This window comes from Chinchilla lanigera, unplaced genomic scaffold (genome assembly GCF_000276665.1).
Source record: "Chinchilla lanigera isolate Chin_1 unplaced genomic scaffold, ChiLan1.0 scaffold00096, whole genome shotgun sequence".
NCBI lineage: Eukaryota > Metazoa > Chordata > Mammalia > Rodentia > Chinchillidae > Chinchilla > Chinchilla lanigera.
In genome coordinates, this window is record NW_004955497.1 from 1,505,707 (window position 1) to 1,528,977 (window position 23,271).

The 23,271-nt window shown below is 46.0% G+C and overlaps 2 protein-coding genes across 3 annotated transcripts in view; one reads left to right on the forward strand and one right to left on the reverse strand.

The window, feature by feature from the left end:
- Positions 1-851, forward strand: part of Il17d (interleukin 17D) — a gene marked incomplete in the record, with an annotated part of 6,858 nt that extends 6,007 nt beyond the window's left edge. The window contains 1 exon segment of the mRNA XM_013505463.1: positions 1-851.
- Positions 852-4,148: 3,297 nt separating this feature from the next.
- Positions 4,149-23,271, reverse strand: part of N6amt2 (N-6 adenine-specific DNA methyltransferase 2 (putative)) — a 30,932-nt gene continuing 11,809 nt past the window's right edge. Inside the window, exons 2-5 of one of the 2 annotated variants that reach the window (XM_013505465.1) lie at positions 15,986-16,144; positions 10,380-10,459; positions 6,253-6,533; positions 4,149-4,446 (exon numbers count right to left, since the gene is read on the reverse strand). In XM_013505465.1, the coding sequence (XP_013360919.1) occupies positions 4,274-4,446; positions 6,253-6,533; positions 10,380-10,459; positions 15,986-16,126 (675 nt within the window). In that variant the 5' untranslated portion in view covers positions 16,127-16,144 and the 3' untranslated portion in view covers positions 4,149-4,273. Of the gene's footprint in view, positions 4,447-6,252; positions 6,534-10,379; positions 10,463-15,985; positions 16,145-23,271 lie in introns of both variants that reach the window. The other variant, XM_005406311.2, reaches the window with a different exon arrangement.

Here is a 23,271-nt window from a genome sequence, read left to right on the forward strand (position 1 = left end):
GTCGCGGGAGGGCCGCGGGGAGGGAGGCGGGCGGCGGGCGGCGCGGGCATTTCAGATTCCTGCTTTGTAAAACTGGTGCAAAAAACGCAGACACTCCCTACCTACATTGTGTTTTGTTTTGGTTTTGGTTTTCTTCCGGTACCAGGATTCGAACTCCCGACCTTGCGCGTGCCAGGCAGGCGCTGTGCCGCTGAGCTACATCCCCAGCCCCTCCTATCTACGTTGTAATTCAACTGTTTTGCATAGAGGCAGAAACTATTTTTATATTAGCAATTTAGAGCAAATATATTTTTAAAAAATGTACTACATGTATCAGCGATTAGAAACATTCCGTGTTCCTCCGAGTACTTTCTGGACGCCCCGCGGGAACTCGCAGCCGAACCCCGCAGCGGGCCCTGCGGGCTGGGCCTCCGAGCGGTCAGTCGCTGCGGGCTGCCCGCGACTCCGCCCGCGAGCGCGCCCACAGGAGCCAGCGGGCGGCCAGGAGGGTCCGGGGCTCCTGGCAACCCGGAGACCGAGCCCACGCACGAGGACTGCAGCATCTCAGATGTGAGGCAGTTTAAATCGTGAGTGTGTGCTTTCACTTTTGAAAGCCACTCGGGCCGATCTGTGGACCAGAGGTGGAATGTAACATCATGGCCAACTGTCGGGGAATCCAAGCAAGTATTGGCGTAGTTTTAGGGGCCTTCAGATCAGACCACGGTCAAATCAGCATATCCAGAGGCACTGAGGCATTCTATACACTACACTTCGTGCTAAATCCTCTCCTCTTTAGGTTGAAAGTCTGTCCCTGAACATAAGTATTTGTAAAAGACGCTATTTTTACATCATTAAAAGAATTGTAGATGAAAGATATTTTGGCTCTGTGCATTTTATTTCTCTCTGAATTTAGCTTAGACTTTGTTGTTACTGTTTGTCGGCTGTTTGTTTTTGGTGTGAGATCAAATCCAGGGCCCTGTGCGTGCTAAGCACACACCCTTCCACTGAGCTATGCCCCAGCCCCCAATTGATTGTTAGAGGAAACAATATTTCGAGATTTTTTTATGGAAAAAAAGTAAAGCAAAGTTTCATAACAAAATAATATAAGAATAACAATAGCTAATACAATTGAGTATTCTTTTTTTTATTTTAAAGAGTAAAAAACTAACAAAACAGCAATGAAGACAAAATCAAAACAACACACGAAAAACCAAAAACGATACATGACCTCAAAACAAAATGACAGGAATTAACAATGGTTGCTACATTACACACTGTTGCTACATTACATACGTATCAACAGAGTTGCTCGTCCACCAGATGTAAGAAGGTAAGATTGACCAAGCAATCAAAGACAGTAATAAGTAATAAAAAAACATTGCAAATGATACAGAGCTTCACCATACAAGATGGTAGGAGTTCAACAATGGTTCTTATACTGCATATTGTTTTCAGATCAGTCATTCTGATTACCAGATTCAAGCGTGCAAAATTGGTCAAGAAAAAAGAAAACTTTAAGCATTCACTGTCCCTTTCAATAAATCACGAACATCAGCGATATACCTATCCCCGCTATCCTTGTATATACATATAAATTTTGTTTTTCACTTTAAAGAGAAAAGAAAAAAACAAAAATAACAAAAACAAATACTTAAACAAAACAGCATAGAGAACAATAAAAATGATACACAATTTCAAAACAAGGTGATAAGATAGCAACAGTGGTTGTTATGTTACATAATGTTATCTTCAAAATGGCTGCACAGATAACCAGATACAGGCATGCAAGATTGATCAAGCAATTACACACGAACAGAGCCTTTCCATAAACCAGCAGGTATTAGTAGTACAGTTATCCAGCGAGGCTGTGTATACATACACATATTTTTTTCTCTTCCCTGAGTACAAGATATGAACACCAGAGGAGTTTTACTATGTTTATTTTTCAGTATTTGGAGATCCTTATCTTAATTTTGTGTTTGAGATTTAAATTCATCAGTATTTGATCTGGTTTTGTGAAGATTAACTCATCATGTAAAGTCAGTATTTTTGATCCTTTTGACACCACTAAGCAAACCAAGAAATGTCCTTCACGTGTCCGTGCTTACTCCTAAGCTTCATTTACCACAGAAATAATGCAGCGTTCCTCTGGGGTCGTGTCATGTGGCGGTGTAGTGCCGCAGTAGTAATGCAGTGTGAGTGTCCCTAGTCACCGACCGCCTCAGTTTGATCAGCACCAGAGTTAGAGCACTGCCGTCTACTAAGTGTTGACAAGAGTTGTTCATGAAAAACACCGTGGCACACACTCCAGATTGACCAGATAAAAACTTCAAACATAAAGTGACACTTTAGATTGTGCTATTTCTTCTCGCCCAGACTTTGGTTGGGGGGTGGGTATTCCAGGTGGTGGTATATCCAGAATCTATTCCTATCCAGAAAACAGGTTAATAACAACAACAAAAATCCACAGATTAAAAAGAAAAGCTGCTTGAGCCAGTGCTTTGAACAGTCCTTTCACGGCTGCCGTGGGCGACGTGTGACATTTTCCAGGCTGCCCCTCAAACACAGCGGGTTCCAGGAGGCGGGGCTGAGGGAGACTACAGCATTTATTTGCAAGGGGAAAATGTCCCTATTTTGCTCTTGTTACCTAAATTCACCTTGTCACAGGCAGCACATTTCCAGTGGAAGAGACCAGCTTCCCATTCCAACAGCTAGAAAGGCAACCTTTGTGCTCCCTCTGAAAGGACTAGCCATCCATTTAGTGCCGTCTGCTCTAGTTTGGGTTTTCGTTTACTTGCCTGGCTGGTGCTTACCTGCTGTATTTGTCACATTCCTACGCTGGACCTTGAACCTATGGCCTGATCACGTTGGCAGGTGCTCGCCCACTGGCTACACCGACAGCCCCCCGCGTGGATGCTGAGGGTCCCCCGAAGGCCCTCCGGGGACCTCTCGGAGGAGCCCACGCGGAGTGGGGCCGTTAGGTCACCAAGGCTGTGTCCTTAGGGCTGCGGGCCGGGCCCCTCCTGTGTGCTCCCCGCCTCGTGCTGTACAAAGTTCTGCTCTGCCCTGTGTGCCCTGCTGTAGCCACCTGGCCTGCTTGACCTGGACTGGCACTCAGGGCCGGGAGCCAAAATAACCCTTTCCCTTAGAAGTTAAGTATCTGAGGCTCTCTGCTGTAGCAACAGAGAGCCAGCTAACAGTACCCAGCAAGCACTCACTGCCTGCTTCCAGACAGGGCTCCTGAACACAGCTGTGGACAAGTCCGTGCTCCTCTGCTTCTTGGGACGGCGGTAGTGGGGACTGACCAGGGCCTCTGCCCTGCGCTGCACCCCGTCTGTTTCTGTCCTTATTTTGAGACAGGGTCTCGCTGAACTGCCCAAGTCAGGCCTGAACGTGTGACCTTCCTGCTCCGCCGAGTGCTGGGGTCGGAGGTGCCCGCCGCCAGCCTGGCTGCAACCCTGGAGCTAAGTGCGGGAGCTGCGAGGAGGCACACGCCACGCCCTCCCGAGCCCCTTCGCCTTGCTGAGCTGCGGGGGTGGCAGGAGTAAACCCTGTGGGTGGAGCACCCACCCAGGCCAGTGTCTGGCCCCAGGTGACAGGAAAGTGAGCCCAGGCGTTCAGACCGGTCCTTCCTCAGGGTGCATCTACTGCCTGAGGAAGCCTGTCAGAATGGGCTGTGCTGTCTTTTGTGTACACGCACGTTTAACATGAAATCCGTGACTTACCGCACCTCGGGCAGCGCGAGCGCGGATGCCCACGCTGAGCCGCGCGCAGGGAATCCAGGCCGCGTTCCTGCGCTCCGGAAGTCGAAGGAGGAGAACCCCAAGTGGCACTCAGACACCCGTCCTTGGATTATCAGCCTATTCCAGAGGCTAGGCAGGGCTCCTCGAGGGCCTGGAGCAGGACTCGGGCCCCACGTCCTCGGGAGCTACTGCCGCCTGCTAGGGCATCCCAGGTCACTGCAGGAGCCCATTTTACGGGAACCTTAAAAAACCTGACGGCAGACGCCAAGGTCCTGTCCAAGGCCCGAGGCCGGGCAGGCTGTGTTTTTTCCTTCTGCTTTTCATACACCGCGTGCTGAACGAGAAGGGCGGGACAGGTCGGTTCTAAGATCCCCTCCGGCCCGTAGTCCCCTGGGTTTGGGTTGACACAAGAATCTCAAGCGCATCAAAGACACAATAAGCTGTACCTTTTATTCTGAAAATGAAGCCAGATGGCCGCGGTTTGGAGGAGGATGCGAGGGAAGATTATAAATTTTCAATCAAAAGAAAATAAAAAGAGGGTGATGGAAAGGTCACGGGGCCCTGTACTGTGCTGCTACGGTCTGGATTTCGGTTCCGCGGTCCAGCCCAGAATCGTAGTTCACGTAACAGCGAAACTCGTTTGCCAGGCTTCGGGTGTGCTCTGGGATGAAGGCGCACGTCCTCACGCCCAGGAGCCGCGCCGCCGGCGCCTCCATGACGGCCCCTGAGGAGGACGGAGGCGGTGAGGCCGGCCGGCCACCCCGGGCGAGCGGGTCTCGGGGAAACACCGGGAGCTCTCTGCTCCCTTCTGCCTCCCCCACACTTCTTCAAATTCTTTTCTAGCTAATAACTATCCTTTACTTGCATTTCTTTTTCTAATAAATAATTTTCCAAAGCTAGGACACTTAGCTATTTAGAAGTAGATTATATTCCACGGGAACATAGGAACGTACAAGTAATTACTAAAAACCAGGGTTCCCCAAGGTGAGCCAAGAACCCCTTCCGGTACTGCCCGCCCTTGCTAAGTGGACGGCCGAACCCACGAGCACTGCTGCACGTCCACCCTCCCAGCGGCCCTCCCGGCCCACGCGCCTCAGGCAGCCTGACCGCCGGCTCCGACAGCCACGCTGCGGGAAGCACAGGCGGGAACCCGGGCGCCCCGGCTCCTGCAGTTTCTTCCCTTCCACTTTCAGAACAGTGAGCTCATCTTTCGTAGTTTTGTTTTCTGAGAAAGGGTCTGTAGGTAGGCCAGGCTGGCTTTGAGCTTGCCTTCCTCCTCCCTCAGCCCTCCTGATTTTATCTTGCCCAGACTACCATCACTGCGGGACCCCAGCACCCCAGGGATCTCCCTGAGCCCAGGCCCTCCCCTGGAGCATGGGTGATTCTCCAAACGAGCACGACCTCTCTTCCACGACACTTACTACAATTAACGAGTTAATTCTTTAGTCTATTTTGTCATTTTTTAAAAAACATCCTCTAAAACTAAAAGGTTGGAGCACCTGACCATTGCTGGGGGCTAGCAGGTAGTAGCTGAATGAACAAACCTCAAAAGGTCACATTTGTATGAACAAAGAATAGCATTTCTAGTTCTTAAACTTTACTACATCTACCTTAACAAAGTGTATCTGTTGTACCAATAAGAAAATTATTCTACTCCAATGAACCCAAGGCAGCTCTGAAACCTTAGGAAATTTACCGTGATCAGACAGGTTCATTTCTCTTTTACACTTACGCAGCTGGAATCAGATACTACTGCTACTGATGCTGCTGCTGAAATAAAAATCACAGCTGACACCCACGTGCCACACCCTGTGGGAAGCACTGAGTGGATTACGTCCCTGGATTCTCTGCTAGTGCAGTTAGAAACGGAGCTGAGGAAGTCACTCCCTCCCATCATTATTTCCGAACAGCAAGCTACAGCCATTTCTTCTTCCACTGTTAGACAGGTAGAAAATAAAATAAAAACCCAGCAAATCTCTCTGCACTAGGTGAGTGTGCATGCGCGTTAGACCTCAGGGCCGGCTTAGGCCCACTTCACCCCACGCCCTCCTCACTGACCCTTTGGTAACTACGGCTCCATTCTGGAACCCACAACAGTGGAACATAATAAAATTTTTTCTCTTTAAGTTCTTGTTCCTGGAATTTTTCTAGGTAACATATATACATTTCACGCAAAAATTCAAAAATTTGAAATCTCTGGCATAAACAGGTTCATGCACATGTACATGTCCTACATTAACTAAGGTCAGAGTGAATTCTGGGGTACGGTGCGTGCCGAGAGCCTCGGGGACGACTCGGCACCCTGTCAATCCCGCCGTCAGTCACACCTGCAGGTTCCGGAGGCGGCCCCTGGCAAGAGCCTAGACTACACCTGCTCACGCCGCAGTAACACTACGACCCTCAAAGGCCCCAGAGAGACGAGGTAACGTGCAAAGGGCCACACAGGTGGGGTGGATTCTGCGATCTCGTCCAGCTCCTGACACCACAGCCATAAACATGAGCTGTGCGAGATGAGAAATGTGGCACCTACCTGTGCACAAAAGAATCTTGCCCCGGGTCAGGTACTTGATGGTTTCTGAAGTCTTTCCCAGACATTCCTCGGAAAGATACGGAGGGTCTGCTATTACGATGTCAAAACTCTGCGCCGTGATGCTCTCAGGTAAATCCAGTGGACGGTTGTAATCATAGAAGACAAATTCCTCCCCGTACACAGCGAATCTTCTGTCATATTCAAAGATGGAGACGGAGATGTCGTCTCTGCGCAGCTCTCTGAGGGCCTGGTAGACGCTGGGCGCGCTCACACACGCTATTCTACAACACGAACGGACACACGGGACAGGTCAGCAACAGGGCAATGTCAGGACTTCAACAAAATATAAGAGGCCCTGTGTTCGCATTTTTTTGGGGGGGTACTGGGACTTGAACTCAGGACTCTGTGCTTGCCAGGCACGCACTTGTGCCACTGAGCTATATCCCTTGCCCTTGTTTTGTTTTTTGTTTTTTTTTTCTGGTACCGGGAATCAAACTCACGACCCTGCGCTTGCCAGGCAGGCGCTGTGCCGCTGAGCTAAATCCCCAGCCCCATAAACTTAATGCCTCAAATGTGTTTGTATTTTTTTTTCTATTTTGCCACAGTTTTATTTATTTATTTATTTTTTTGGTACCGGAAATCGAACTCATGACCTCGTGCTTGCCAGGCAGGCGCTGTGCCGCTGAGCTAAATCCCCAGCCCCTATCCCCTGCCCTTGTGTTTGCATTTTCTTAGAGGAAACATTGATTAGTAAATTTGAGGAAAAAGCTTTATACAGTCTTACTTTTAAGAAATTTGGTATTTAAAAACCTGCATGTAGTAATTTTGAGGTATGAAATAATATGCTTTTCACAGGAAAAAATGTGAAAAACCTGAGGAACACATTAGAGTTCTATGTAGTTAACTCAAAGCCTAATTCACCTATTATTTTCATGTTGAGTCTTCCATATTTATTTCAAATACTTTTAGTCCAAACTAAATATTCTGAAGTCATTTTGTAATATTTATTATCTTGAAAGAAAAGGAAAACCCAAATAATTCCCTAAATAATTCGTTTTCCAAAAATATATATTAAATGAGATCTCTGTATAGAAAAGCTACTTTGAATGTGTGCATCATTTTTGTGTAAGGAAATGAAGGAATCTATTTTTTACTGGGGGTAATGGGGATTGAACCCAGGATCTTGGGTGTATTAAGTAAGCACTGTCAGTGAGCTACACCTGCAACCCAAATAACCTACCTTATTACAGGCAGGTCACAGCTTATGAATGGCTGGTATCTAGGAGCTAACCTTTAAACTCAGCTGCTGAAAAAGCTAGAAGTAAACTGAAGTGGAATTGAAGTGTATTGTTACAGTAACAGAAAGCTGACTAACACACTAAGAAAAACCTAATAAGCAGCAACAGAACAGAAGAAAAAAAGGGAACATTTAAGGTCTCCTGTTCAAGACGGCAGGTTGAACACATTTATTAAATTTGCTTCCACATGAAAGTTCACTAAGTAAAACGTGTGTAAAATTTTGTTTATTTTTACTGTTTGTGCATAAACTCTGAGAGGAGAAGGAATAAGGCGAGAGTACACACAGTACAAAGAAACCAGGAAGCTGAAAGGCAAATGGGTAGGTGGCAACTGACTCAGTGGACTCGAGAAAGCCAGATCTAATGCTGGCGGTGAGGACTTCTGAGCAGCTTCCTGGCTCGTATCACAGCCTCCCCCAAGAGCTCAGGATGCTGCAGACCAAAGAAAATCAAGACTGGGGAGGGGGAGGCAGTTTGCTGAGACAGCTATTTAAGAAGCGGTTTGTTCCCAGGATTTCCTTTTGCACCCCATGCTGCAGGGCGTTTGCACCACCATAACCGGCAGGAGATGGGAGGAATGTTCTCTGGTTTGGGGATGCTGGGGAGGGAGATGCCAGACACAGCTGACAATGTGATACATGAGAAAAGTAGAAAGGGGACGAGGCAGAGCTCAGTGGTGAGCACTGCTTCGTGTGACAGCTAAGACTGTCACCTGGATTGGCTCGCGAGCTGCCTGCAGTACACTCTGGTGTGCCTGGGTGTTTCACAGCAGTGTGGCCCTGGGTACCACACCTGCTCCCTGGGCCTTCCTCTCTGGTGCTGCTCCTGCTCTGCTTCCCAGATACCATGAACTAACCCCCATGCCCTTCCACCATGATGCTCTGCCCGATCTCCCATGACTGGTTTTACTTGATACAGTTCCTTACCTACAATCAACAAGAGTCTTAAAATATTACATAGAAAATTCCAGAAATAATTCATAAGTTTTAAATAACTTCTACTATAGTGCATTATTATAATTGGTCTATTTCATTATCAGATATTATTACTAATCTCTTACTGTGCCTAATATATAGTTAAGTTAAACTTTACCATAGGTATGTACGAATGGAAAAACATAGTATACACAGGGGGGATCAGTACTATCTGCAGTTTCCAGTGTCTACTGGGGACTGTGGAGTGAATTCCCATGGATAAGGGCGGAGCACTGCAATGTCTAAAAATGACAAATCAAAAAATAAATAAATAAAAATGACAAATCGAGAAGTGGCAATATAAACATATTATTTAGAAACTATGAACACTGAAAGAATCAAGTGAAAAGGAGCCAAAAGTATGGGGCTGGCATACGGGATATTATTAAATTTTTGTTTGTTTGTTTTGTCTTTTTGAGACAGGGTCTCGCTGTGCAGGTCAGGCTGGCCTTGAGCTCACTTTGCAGCCAGGCTGGTCTTGAACTCACAAAGATCCTCCTGCCTCAGCCTCCCGAGTGCTGGGATTACAGGCATGCACCACCATGCCCGGCTGGGGAGGGGTATTATTAATGGATGTTTTCTGGCAAAAAGAAAAAGAAATTCACAAAATACAAAACGTATATCCATAAAACTTCAAAAAGATCTAACTTTTTTTTGTGGTCCTGGAGATTGGGACTGAAACCAGTACCTTGAACATGCTAAGTAAGTGCTCCGACATGCCACTTTCCAAGATTTTCTCCTTTAAAGCAAATTCTAGAAGTATAAAGGTAAGAAACAGCTTAGAAAGTGTTAAAGAACACAGGTAAGAAATGCCACATAGCCAGGCATGGTGGCACACACCTGTAATTCCAGCACTCAGGAGGCTGAGGCGGGAGGATCGTTTCGAGTTCAAGACCAGTCTGGGCTACAGAGTAAGCTCAAGGCCAGCCTGAACTGCATACTGAGACCCTGTCACAAAAAGACAAAAAAAAAAAAAAAAGAAATGCCACAATGATTAGATATGAGTATGTCCCTAAACTTACTGCTCAAGCAATTCTTACTGCTGCAAACCATGACCTATGGTTTTATATACTGTAGTTCTGACTCCTTGAAACCATCTCTTATCCGGGAAGAATGTTCACTATATGTTATATCTAGCTGTCCCCCTAAAACCTCATGCACTCAAAGGTGGGGCTTTTGGGAGTGACTGGATCATGGGTGTACGGTACTAGATTTGGTACTGGATTTGTCTGCTGATTGGTTTAGCATCATTCTGGGTGTGAGTGATGGATTTACTGAACAGGGAAGACCCACCCTGGGTGTGGGTGGCACCAACCAATACACTGGTAGCTGGAATGGCATAAAAAGGGAAAGAAGAAGGAAGTCTTGCTGCTTCCTACCTGCCACCCCATGAACTGTTTCTTCTCTGCCATGCTACCTTGCCTTGGGGCCAGCAGACTATGGAGTGAAACCTCTACGACTAAGCTAAACTAAACCTCTCCACCTTTAACCTGGGGGTGTCGGGCATTTTATTCTCACAACGAGAGAGTAGCTAAGACACAAAATTTTATTTATTTATTTATTTTTGTTTTTTTGGTTATGTTGAGACAAGGTCTCGCTGTATAATTCAGGCTGCCCCTGAACTCACTATGTAGCCTTGATGGGCTTCCAACTTGTAGCAATCCTCCTGCCTCAGCCTCCCAGGGCTGGGATTGTGTTGTACCACCATGCCCAGCGACACACTATAGATCCACATACATACAATGCCTGGGTTTTCAGACCAGGTATGAGATGTGGCTCCCTCAGATCTACTCAGTTAGAAGACAAAAAGGGGCGGGGAGAGGAGACAAGAAGAGAAACAAAATCTGATCCTCACCTGCCACTGGCCCCTGCCGCGCTGAGTGCTTCCTGTGCAAGTCGCAGGGCTGTTTCCCGACTGTACCAAAACTGGCTCAGCTGCTGTAACAGAGACGGGGTGACACTGAGAACTGATACAAACTCTGCTCCTTCCAGTTCTCATACCTATGTACCAGTGTGTGCATGCTTTTTTTCTTTTGAAAATTTCTCCTGTATGAAATTAAAGTAATACAGCCCTAGTGAATTAACGAAACCTAGGCACCGAGCCTCAGTGGCTGCTCGCACCACCGAGGAGCTGACCAAGCGGTTGACCAAGCACCCCCCCAGCAGCTCACACAAGAGCCCGCAAATTACAGCTTCAGCTTCATCAGACTCCTCCACCTCCCAGACGACAGTCAAGACACCCAGTGCCAGCACTGCTTGCTTTCTGACTGACTCCCTGGCACTGAGCACAAGCCTGCATCTCAAAACAATCTTCTCGTAAGCCCCTCTGCTGAAATGACCGCGGCTGCCCCTGGTGCAGTCTCTTGTTGCAACAAGTAATAGACCTGTGCCATGAGCCTGCCGTGTGCGTCCTGGTATGTTGGGCTGGTGGGCAGGGACATCTGACTGTTAGTTTTTTGTCCTCCTGTGCAATATTGATATTAGCTCTTTGTCTTTCTCAATCTTGTGTAAGGTACCTTCAGTACCTTTGATCAGTTTCCTTTAGATCAAGAAGTATTGTATCTTTTTAACACTTTTATTATTTTAATGCTTAACTCCTTCATCCGTGTAGACTTTAATTTTGTGTGTGGTTAATGCAGGTTGAAGTTTTTTCAAAATCTAGGACACTGCAGCCCGATTCCCACCTGTCACCGGGTGGCTCTCCTGGACTCTCCCTGCTAGCTCCTGTCTCATGCATTGTCTTGCATTTCCTTTCCATAGCACACACCGCAAGTCATCACTTCTCTGAGAAAAGTTTGCTTTGTTCATTGCTGCAGTATCCTTCACCTTTTAAAATGTGTATCTGGAAGCTCTTACATATACGTAATAGTTCCAAGTGATTCAAAACTAGGTAACACTCGGGCCAGGGATATAGCTCAATGGCATTAGCGCCTGCCTGCCAAGCGCAAGGTCTTGAGCTCAATTCCTGGTACCAAAAAAGAACCCAAAACCTAGATAATAACTCAAAATTACTGCAATTAGGATGAGGTGCTATTCAAACTAGCAAATGAAAATGTAAACAAATCTTTAAATAATAGTTGCTGACCACAATGGAAAACATGACTGCTCCACATTACTTCCCATCTGAATATGCGCATAGTATTTATGGAATACTTATAAAAACAAGTTTTAAAGTGATTCCAAATAAGGTACACATACATTAGCATACATGTATGAAGTCATGCCTGTCTGTACATCTATGTCTATCCATTCTTAGCAACAGGAAACAGGCTGAGTTCAGAGCCTGCCCTCTGTACTTAGGAAGGACCGCTGGAGGAAAGCCCCTGGCATACGCAGGCTGTAGGAGCCTCAGCTTCACAGGCCTCCGGAGGCAGCAGACCACATCACCTTGCAGGCTTTGCAAGCAGTACCAGTTATATGCTAAATTACCCTTCCCCTCACCCAGCACTGCCCGGGGACAGTGATGTAACAGGCTCACCTCACAGCACTCCACAAAACAAAAATTCAAGCTCTTATCAAGGAGCTACATGAACAAAACTGTAAAAGTCAAAAGAACTATGAAGCTTAGAAAATGAAGGCTCCTGTCTCATGTCCCCCATCCCTGGGCCCAAGTCCTCGGGAGCTACTTTCTTTTTTTTTTGTCTTTTTGAGACAGAGTTTCACTATGCACTTCAGGCTGGCCTCGACCTCACTTTGTAGCCCAGGCTGGCCTTGAATTCACAGAGATCCTCCTGCCTCAGCCTCTGGAGTACTGGGATCTCATGCCTGGCTCGGGAGCTACTTTCAACCCTTGGCTCTTCCTTTGATTGCTTACGCCCTTTAAATATTGTGTTAAATTCTATCTAATGATTAATCTGCTTTATGTTATGTATTTATTATGAAGGTAAGATTTTGTTCTCATACATAGGTTTCCCCTTTCCACTCTGAATATAGTTGTAACCCAGTTTTGCTGAATTGGAACCAATCATCAGGTAGTGTTCTGTGCATACCTTCCACTATGATACTTTGTTTCTTCTACAGTTAATAAATGCATCACTTCATTTGCATGGGCTCTGTATGTAACCCTTTGTTATGGTTTATGTCTGTGTGTCCCCCCAAAGCCTCATGCGGGCATGGGGCAGGCTTTAAGAGTTTGATGGATGTGAGAGCTACACCCACCCTGGGGTGGATAGTTTGCATATGTAAGGGAGAGGAAAAGAGTGCTTGAGGCCATTCCTCCCCCATTCCGCCCTGGTGTGTGGTTGTTGCTTAGCTGCGTTCTGCCACCCTGAGCCGTAGCTCTTTACCATGTGCCACTCTGCCTTATAATCTGCCAAGTACGGACTGAAACTTCCACAAACTGTAAGCGAAATAAACCTTTCCTTCCTTAATTTTGGGCGTCAGATATTTTGTCCCAGCAGTGAGAAAAAAGTAACCAAAACACCCTTTCTCCCATCAGGCATTCTGTCACTTTAACCTTTCCCCCTAGAAAAGAGTTCTATCCTGGAACGTGATGTCCTCCTATGATGAACTGGAGCACACGATCTCAGGTGTGCAGCACGGCTACTGCACCAGGACTTGTTGTGCAACTGTCATCCTGGGAATTCCCTCTCCTCCCTGTGTCAGACCTCCTATTCTCTGGAGCTCATGCCTCCCTTTTTTGGTTTATGTGATAATTAACTGATTGTATCAACTTGAGTAAGAAATGCCCAACTAAATTGGCTCAGTGCAGTTCTAGGTGTGGAAAATCCACCCTAGGGAGGATCATCACCAGAATGGCATAAAGGGAAGCAAAGAAGGAGAGCTTGCTTCTGTTTCCTCGGAGGAGCTCCAGTCTTCACCTTCACCTTGGACGTTGCCTCCTGGCTTCTAGCGCAGACTCTTCAGCCTTCAGGCACAGACCCTTCAACCGACCACAGCTGGCCATCCTTCCACCTCCTGTCATATGGGGCACTACACTGAGCTACTGGCCTTCAACTGGATCCTTTGGGTCTCCGGTGTGTAGATGGCCCTTTTACGCTCTTCCACACCTGACTCTGCGGGCAGCCACTGTAAGCCAATCTTATAAATTCTTATATACTTGTAAATGCTGCATAGACCTGTTTCTCTAGTAAGCACTGACTGATATAACTTCTTACTTGTTGGAACAAATTCTCCTCCAACTCCTGAGAAATGTACGGGAGGTAATTATGAGGTCTGCCATATCTAAAATTTTTTTGTCCTCACACCTGAGTGATAGTTTAGCTGAGTATGGAACTCTAGGTTGAATATGTTTGGCTATAAATGCTAAAGGCATTCTTAGATTTCTAGTTTTTATAAAGCTATTGATAAGTGCAATGTGACCCTTGTCCTGACATTTTATAGGGGACCTGCTTTTCCCCTGAAAAGTTCTAGGATCTTACCATCATAACCAGAATTTTCATAATCATCACAATCATGTATCTTACTAAGAATCATCAGATACAGAAACTTTCTGACATTATTTGAAGATTTTCTTCCCTCTTTGTTTTTTGTTCTATTTTTCTTGAACTCCTTTTAGTTGAATAATAACTCTTGAATTTATCCTTTAGCTTTCTAATACTTTCTTTACTGTACTTCTATTTCCTGGGAGAGTTCCTCAATTTTATCAATAAACTATACTAAGTGAAAGTGTCAAAATTAGAAAAGTAAGATCTAGAAGACAGATTCTAGGTTCTTACATACAATAAGCAAAGAACTGTAAATATACATCCAACGGTAAAAGAAAAGCAGCTGCATTTATTGAAGATCACCAGAAGATGTGCTCAGGGAAGTTCGACGCTGACAGAAGACTAGCATGAAAAGTGGTGCTGGCACAACAGGGAAGTAAGAAGCACAGCACAGAACACAAGCCAATCAGCCTTTGGATCTTAAAGGAAGTGTACCCCAGCTTACCCCGGTATCTAGGTAAGAGTGACAGGAAGGACTCACAGTGCTGAGTCATCTCAACAGCTTGCAATGAGCATGCATGTCCAAGTTCACTCTGATTAAATGACATGTATGAGACCCACACATGTTCGTATTTATGAACCTTTAATAAGGTTTGAGCGGGGAAAAAGTTACTGAAGATCAGTCCCGAATATCTAACACACAAGTGCTCTGGCCTGGAGCCTCAGAGATTTCTTGGGTCCTCGTTAATCTGTTTTCTATCTTAGAACAACAGAAGGAGGACTGACCCTGGGGTGTTGCCAAACTGAAGTGGGTGGAGGCAAGTAGTCTCCCTGCTCCCACTGTGCTACCTGTGCTAGTGGGATCAGGACTAACTGTTATTTTCTTCATGCTCTTATGCACGTTCTACAATAAGTAGAGACTTCCGAGAAGATGGCAGAGTGGCGAGCAGCAGAGAAAGCCTCTCTGAGGTCTGCTGTCCAGACGCGGGAACATAGCAATGTGGGGAAGAGGAGGTAGGAAGCGGGTCCCCTGGACCCAGGAAGGATCTGAAGTGAGAACTGAAGCCCACTGGGAGAGCGAGAGAGACTTCAACGAAGATGACGGAGGTGGCGGCTGGCATCTCCTGCCCGAGTAGCGGGACTCACTGCATGGGAGGAGCAGTTCAAACGTGCAGATACTTGGTCACTGCTGGCAACCCCAGAGGCCTCCACAGAGAGACGCAGCAGTGCAATGGACGGGTGGATGCCACGGGCTGCCTGGCTGCTGAGTGGTATGGATTTGGGCATCTTGAAGGAGAGGGCAACTGGCCAGGGGCAAACCTGAAGGGGGCCAACTGAGGTCAGCGCTCAGAACAGCTGCTGGCTCCATCTAGTGGCTTCCTGCTGAGTTGAAGGCCGCAGAAGCTGTGCTGCGGGCTGCAGGCTGAATGGGTCTAGTCTCAGCCTCGTGGCCAGAAACCAGCCTGAACTTCAGCGGAAATAAAGGTGCAGGCTCCCTGAGATGACCCACTACCCCGCCATAAAGCTACTGCGGGCTTGCTGGGACAAATCAGCGTGGATCTGGACTCCGTCTCCACACGCTGTCTACCAGTGACAGCAGAGACAAACCTTGAAGTGAACTTTTTCCCCTCTCCTTTCTTGCTTTATGTTTTCTTCATTGTTTTATCTTGTTTTTATATGAGTGGTGAACATGGTTTCTCCTTTTTTTATCACTGCTGTTCTGTTCTTCCTTTTATTTCTTCCTTCTCACTTTCCCTCCTGTCTTCTGCACCTACACTAGTACTGAGTCAGAAAAGGGTACACAGTACTAAAAGTAATTGCAGAAGGAAAAAGGACCACCTCAAGAATAATACAGTAGGTCAGTCTTCTGATATGTATTATCTACAGAAGTGCCAAGGTAGAGGTTAAAATATATAAATAAAGGAACTTCTGTCCTTGTCCTCAGGGAGTTACCAGCTCCCAATGACACGTGCCAAACACTCTGCGGTCAGGGGAGGCCACAGACCAACACAGGACCTGGCAAAGAAGCAGATTTTCCACTACTTCCTGATAGACAGGGAACACATTTACTTACCCAGTTTTCTTCTATTATTCCAACATTATATTTGCTATCCCCACTTGGCTCTGTGTGTTGCTTCTGCTCAGCAAAGAATTCCTGGAGAGCTGCTAAGGTGTAGGCAGAAAGTCGGGGGGTGTCATCATCTGAGTCACTCATCTCCCAACCCGTCTATACCTGCAGGAGAGGAGTAAACGTGATGTACGGACTTTGTTCTTCCTTTCCATCAAATAACAAGGTTTAAAAGATTTAGCTCACAGCAAAGACCCCAGCTGATGTTTTACACAGGAAACATACACACTCAAAACTTCCGGGATCTGCCTGGCTTGGTGGCTCACGCTCATAAGTCCAGCCCTCGAGAGGCAGAGGCAGGAGGAGTGCCATGAGACTGAGGCCAGCCTGGGCTACACCATGAGCTCAAGGTCAGCTTGAACTGCATAGAGAGTGCCTGTCTCAAAAAACCAAAACCAAGCCAGATGTGGTGGCACACGCCCGTAATCCCAGCACTCGGCAGGCTGAGCAGGAGGATCACTGAGTTCCACGGGCTACAAAGTGAGTTCAAGGCCAGCCTGAACTACAGAGCGAGAGCCTATATGAAGAAGACAAAACAAAACAAAACAAAAAACCCAAAACTAAACCAAATCAAAAAAGATTTGGGGTCAAACACATACCAGAGCTTCTCCTGAACTATAATTCATAAATGTGAGCTTTTCCTACAAAAATCGTCACATTTCTTGACTCCTTGTAAGAGGAAATGTTTACCACAAATAACTAGAGATATTTTGCTTCCTTCTGGTGCTCCCAATATGCAGAGCTTTTCTAACTGACAGCGCAAAACAAATCTTTAAAAATTAAGAATTTTTTCCAGTGGTGGATATTGAATTCAGGGCCTTTATAGTGAGTGCTATTCCTCGTACTTTGTTTCCTGTTTTGAGACCATCCTGCTAAGTCCCACTGCTGCCCAGGCTGAGCTCAAAACTGTGATCCTCCTGCCTCAGCCTCCCACAGTGGTGAAATTATAAGCCTTTACCACTGTACCCAGGTAAGATTTTTTTCAGTTTTCCCTTTAGAGACAGGCTGCTTCCCCAACATCCTCATTATGAGAGCATAAACTGACACCCCTTCGTTAGCTCAGGTACATGGACAGGAAAATACCCTCCTGAAAGGAAATATGCACATGCTGGCAGCAGGGGGTCAGCTCCAAAGCTGAGAATGGCTGGGGATGAAAGCAGGGCATTTCCTCAGCTATTATCTTACCATATTCCCCTCCCACTGCGAGATGAGGTATCTCCCTCAAAGCTAACTTTGAGTAAAATTTTCACCAAAATAAAGGGCCTCTTGTGCTCCTTGGGGAACAGCAAATAGCATGGACCTGAGCGCTCTGAAACACACTGTCAGTTCTGTGAATTAGATGTGCATGCGTGCGCGCGTACACATACATATACACACACACACACAATCTCGAGTTCTGGGTATTGAACACACGGCCTTCACACTGTGCTATATCTCCAGGCTTCCTTCCTTCCTTCCTTCCTTCCTCTTTCTCTCCCTTTCTTTCTCTTTCTTTTTCTTTTTCTTTCTTTCTTTCTTTCTTTCTTTCTTTCTTTCTTTCTTTCTTTCTTTCTTTCAATCTAGCAGCCACACTTAATCTTTAAATTTTTTTTGGACATTTTTATTTTTCATTTTGAGAACGCAACTCTCTAAGTCACTAAATTGCTCTTGCTGGGCTTGAACTTGTTGTGATCTTCCTGCCTCAGTCTCCCAAAGTGCGGGGATTATAGGCATCCCCCATGGTGCCCATTTTTTTTTTTTGATGCCCATCTTTTAGACAACTTTTTATGCTTGAATGTCACTGTTTAGGTGAAATAAAGCTCATGGCTGTCACTGGTGGATATACAAGATCAATTCAGAAGGAGAGGTGGTGGTGCACACCTGTAATCCCAGCACAAGAGGCTGAGGCAGGAGGACTGCTGCAAGTTTGAGGCCACCCTGGGCTACAACGTGAGTTCAAGGCCAGTCTGAAAGCACAGTGAAACCCTGTCAGAGGGTTGCCGGGTACAAACAAACAAACACAGAAGCAAAGAGATGAATAAGGAAAGAGACAAGCAGAAAAGGAAAAGATAACACAGAGTGAGAGAGAAGTAAGGCAGTTCTGCAGTAACTGATGGTCAGACACAGTGGCATCTCGGGTACGGCCTGCAGTCAGCCAGCCTCTGAGGTTACGGCTCAGCCCTCCAGCTGACCGACCCCCTAAGTACAAAGACTCCCAAAACCACACTCACTCATGCTCATTAATGTTCTAGAAAGCTCCCAGAAATTACTGAAAGCAATTACGCTCATGTTAGGCAGATAGTTAGACATCAGCAGAGTTGAGGGACAAGGGGTCCAAAATAGCACGTTGTGGAGAAGGACATTCTACAGTTTACCTTTCCACGTATTAGCTATCTGGGGCTTTGAGCCTGACCAAGCCATACGACTGTTTGTTCTGGAGGAAGTCTAGCAAAAGCATTAGTGTAAAAGGAAACGATAGCAGGACCTGCGTCCCCATGGAAAGCCGCTGGGACAACATTAGATACTTTGCTGAGATATGTCACAAGAAAAGATGACATGATGACTAGCTAAGTCAAAGTTCAGTTCCTGGGATAATTAAGCTGTACTGCCCTTGTTAATGCTGTTAGTGATTCCTCCCATTTCCCCTGTTGCTGCTTTTTGTGAAAATACTAATAAAAGGCTAAAGAAAACTGTAACAGAGGCTTCAGTCCTAGAGGCTGTAGCCCCCTGATCCCGTAACTATGTCTCTCTTATTTTTCTTTTCATCTCCCACACCTCATTCTGTGACCTCACATAGAAACCCACTTTTTACCGGCAGCATGTGTTGCCAGGAAACTAAAGAAAGATCTCAGTGTATAATATATTTATACACCATTAGGTCTCAGATCCAAAGTGACTCCACAGAGCACAATGAACCTAAGGTTAAGCATGGCGCACGGTAATTCTGATAGCTGATTCGCCAACTCCAGAACAAGGCACATTGCATTCCTGACTGCTACAGTCCAGTGATATCAGGGAAGGAACTGTTCTTTAAAGACCCTCCTGCTCTGGGCTGGTACTGGTTTAAATTAAGAACTTATCTTCTGTAAGTTTAATACATAATTAACACCCTCATGGTGTAGCTGTAATTCATATTTCTCGCTATTGGGTGGCTCGGAGCCACTGTGAATAAAGGTCCCATCAGGCAGCAGGGGACAGTCCCATTGGGTAGTACAAGCCACCCGATGGGAGAGTCACGCACATATGACTAGTGGTTCAAGCTAGCGAGGATGTGTTAAAGCCTCTAAGGAAATGCTACCCATCTGAAGGAACAAGAGGACACTCTGCAATTCCAAAGTAACTTCTAAGTGAAATACTGATAAGCATCATCATTATTTCAGTTCTCCAGGCCTCAAAAGTAAGTTGTAGGTGCATAAAAATGTATCCAAACTCACATTTGACGCAGATGCCCTCCTGGCACTGCCTGCCTCCTTGTTTGATGGAGTAACTCTCTCTCTTTCTCTACTTCCTAATGAATTCTACCTATGCTTCTGCACAACCTATGGATCTTGACTGAATTCTTTTATCAAGGACACAAAGAACTGAAGACCACAAAAGTAAGGGTCCAGTCCTTGCTGTATCAAGGCCAGCTTTCCAGTAACACTGTTCCATGTATTACACGGAAAAGATACAAATTAAATGTAGCCAAGGGAGGAGACATAGGAAGGAATCTGTGGGGTTCCGAATTTAAAGTTTCTATCATCCTTGGGGGCAGATCTCCTTCTAGGCACCTATGAATGAAGACATGCATGGGGTGCTGCCAACCTAGGGGGCTAACCTGAGCTTCAGGGTACAGATTTTAGGGCACTCTCATGATGTGGGCATGAATTTTACACCTGGCTAAAGTCAGTCATCAGCTCTTTGTCCCCAAGATTGGGCTGAGGGGCCTACCAGAAATAACAGGATCCTGTCACTTTGGAAATACCAAATGCTCAGAGGGTACCACTCAAGAGCCAAGACAAAGAACTCTCTTTGGGTGAGGTCAAATCCCTTAGACACCAAACACATTTCTAAACCAGATGTCATCTAAGAACAAAACAGCATCCCAGCTGCTTTTTAATACACGGTCAGCCCCCCACTTACAAACATTTGAGTTGTGAACAAATCATGGAAGTAGCTCATGTGTTTAAGGTAACTATAAAAGTAAAAATAATTTACAATATTTGTGTGTGTGTGTGTTTGAGTTTTTAACGCTTTATACTGTGTATGAGTGTCAAAGGTGTTAAGACTCACTACATCAGACTTACACAAACAAATCTGACTTACAAATGTTCCCAAGTCAGGAACTTCACTGTATCATGCGGAGGATTCACATGAGTGATGTGCTGAGCACCAGCAGGTATCACTCCATGCTGCTCTCTTCCCACTGGGAGACCTGCATGAGTGCCTGAATGACAGGGTCTGGAGCAAGTTCCTGGGCCTGCCATTAGGGGAGGCTGGGAAAGCAGCACTCAGAACTTAGGAAATTCGCCAAACTTAAAAGTGTTCTAAAGGTGCTGCATAGCCATTTAAGGAGAGAAAGACCTGCTAGGTGTTGCTTTTGTTCTCCTTTTCAAAATCAAAATGCTGGTCATGCCACATAAAATCCCTGTCTTGGTCACTTTTCCCATAGCTAAGACAAAATACTCAATTCCCAAACATAAAGAAGGAAAGGTTTATTGTAGCTCACAGTTTCTAGAGGTTCCAGTCCATAGCAGGCTGGCTCCAGGGCAAGGTGGCATAGCAGAGGCGTGGCAAGGCAGGCAGAAGGCTGCAAAGCAAGCAAAGAACAGCAGCAGAAGCAGCAACCTGCCTCTTCCTTCCCTTCCAGGCTATTCACCTTTTGAGTTGTGCCACCCACAACCAGGATAGGCCTTTCCCGTTATCCACACCCAGAAATCTGCTAAACCAATCAGTGGGCCAATTTAGTAATCATGTACCCTTAATCCCAGCATCACACACCGTAGATCCAGCCAGCTCCAGGAAGTCCTACCTATGACCAGAGGATAGGACAACACTTTGGAGGGGGGGTGGTATCTAGATACAAGGCATAACATTCTGCTCCTGGCCCCCAAAAGACTCATACACATTCCTTTATGCAAAAGGCATCAGTCCATATCCAAGAGCTGTCAAGGTCCTAACAGTTTTAGCATTGCTGAAAAGTCCAAGTGTAAAGTCCCTCTGACATTTAAGGCAAACTATTAGCTGTGAGCCTATGTAAAAATGACAAGAAAGTTAAACACTTCCAACACTCAGTGGTGCAAGATAGACATTTCCACTCCAAAACGTATAAAGGGGATAGAAAGAAATGGGACCAAAGCAAGTCCAAAATCCAGCAGCAAATTAAGTCCTACAGTTCCATGTCCAGTGTCCAGATTAATTTGTGGCACAATATGAACTCCAAGGAGCTTGGGTAGTGTGGTGGATTGACAACTGGTGGTCAACTTGTAACACCCAGCTGAACTGAACCAGTGTGGTACTGGGTGTGGGAGGCCCATCAGGAGATTGTTGCTGGCAGCATAAGAGGCAGAGCTCGCAAAGAAGAGAAGCTGTTAGGGAAGCTGTAGGGAGCTGTTGGTTTCCTGCAGGAGCTTGTCATATTGGCTTTCCCAATGAACTTGGCTGTTTTCATCCTCTAAGGTGCTCAGGACCTTGCTGTCACTGAGAATGGCTATGGTTCACTTTGGGGGAGCCCTGGTCCTCATTTTGAGCATCACTTCCTGGCTCCAGAGGAGAAGATGGTGCACTGCTCAGTCTCCTGGAGAAGCTTGTTGCTTTAGTTTTCCTGATAGGAACTTGGCTTTCCTCACTGTTTGAGGAGCTTGAGACCTCACTGTTGCTGAGGATGGCTATGGTACTTCTCAGAGCTCTGGTTCTTACTTAGAGCATCACTTCGGGGCTCCAGTTCAGATCCCTCAGCCTATTAGTGCAAATCCTTCATCCCACTGGCACAGACTTTCTAGCTTCCACCACTGACTTTTGGAACTTCCCAGTGCAGATCCATGAAACAGGCTTGCATGAGACACTGTCATGCGTTCTAGGTCTTCAGGTAGACTCAAGCAGGACACGGCCATGAGACCAAGGCCCTCAGCTGGATTCTTTGGTCTTTAGTGTGTGAACAGATTTCCTGCACTCTCTTTGTATATGATTCTTTGGGTGACTATTATAAAATAATCTTATAATTAAGTGTCCTGTATTGTACTGTTTCCCTGGCAAAACCCCAAACTACAACAGGTAGCTTTGTCTTTATGGCTGCTGGTCATTATAGCTCAAACAGCTTCTCTCTTGGGCCATTTCTGCTACTTCCTTGTAGTTTTCCCCAGATAATCCATGTTCCTGGCTTCTCCAACCTTCTGTGGTCTCCACTGTACTTTTAGCTTCACACTTACAGCATCCCAAACTGCCCTCTCAGGAGTGTACTACCTGGCCTCCCAGCCCTTCTTCTGAAATCTGGATGAAAGCCTTCCTGACCCCACAACTCTTGCATTCTGCATGTGCCTAAAACCAGCACCATGTGGATGATGCCAAAGTCTGCTATTGGCTAGAAGCAAGGCTTCCTTCTCTTTTAGGTGTAGGAGTCAAGTGCCTGGATTGTGGAGCATAGGGAGCATAAATCTGGCTAAATGCTCCCAACCATGCCACCACCTCAGTATTAGACTACCTTGAAATTTCTTCTACAATATTAATTAGTCTGCCTGCCTTAATCTCAGTCTCAGGCAAAGTCTCTGGACATGAGCAAAATGCAGATAAATTTTCTATAAAGGATAACACAACACACATGGTTTAGAATTCACATCTGAGCAACAAATTCTCTAGGCTACTGCCATTCTGGAACATGGTGCTTTGGGGCTGTCTTTGGGGCTGCAAAAGATGGAGTCCTGCTGATTCTTATGATGTCCTAAGGCCATATTTTCTATTGTACCCTTCCTTTTCCACAACCACATTCACTCTGCTCCATCTCTGCAGTCCTCAACTTTACTAGAGCTTCTTTTCTGGCCAAACTCAAAATGTTTTAAATCACTCTGATGGGCTCTTTGCTCTTGACTCTCAACATAAATCTGGCTAAATGCTCCCAACCATGCCACCACCTCAGTATTAGACTGCCTTGAAATTTCTTCTACAATATTAATTAGTCTGCCTGCCTTAATCTCAGTCTCAGGCAAAGTCTCTGGACATGAGCAAAATGCAGAAAAATTTTCTATAAAGGATAACACAACACACATGGTTTAGAATTC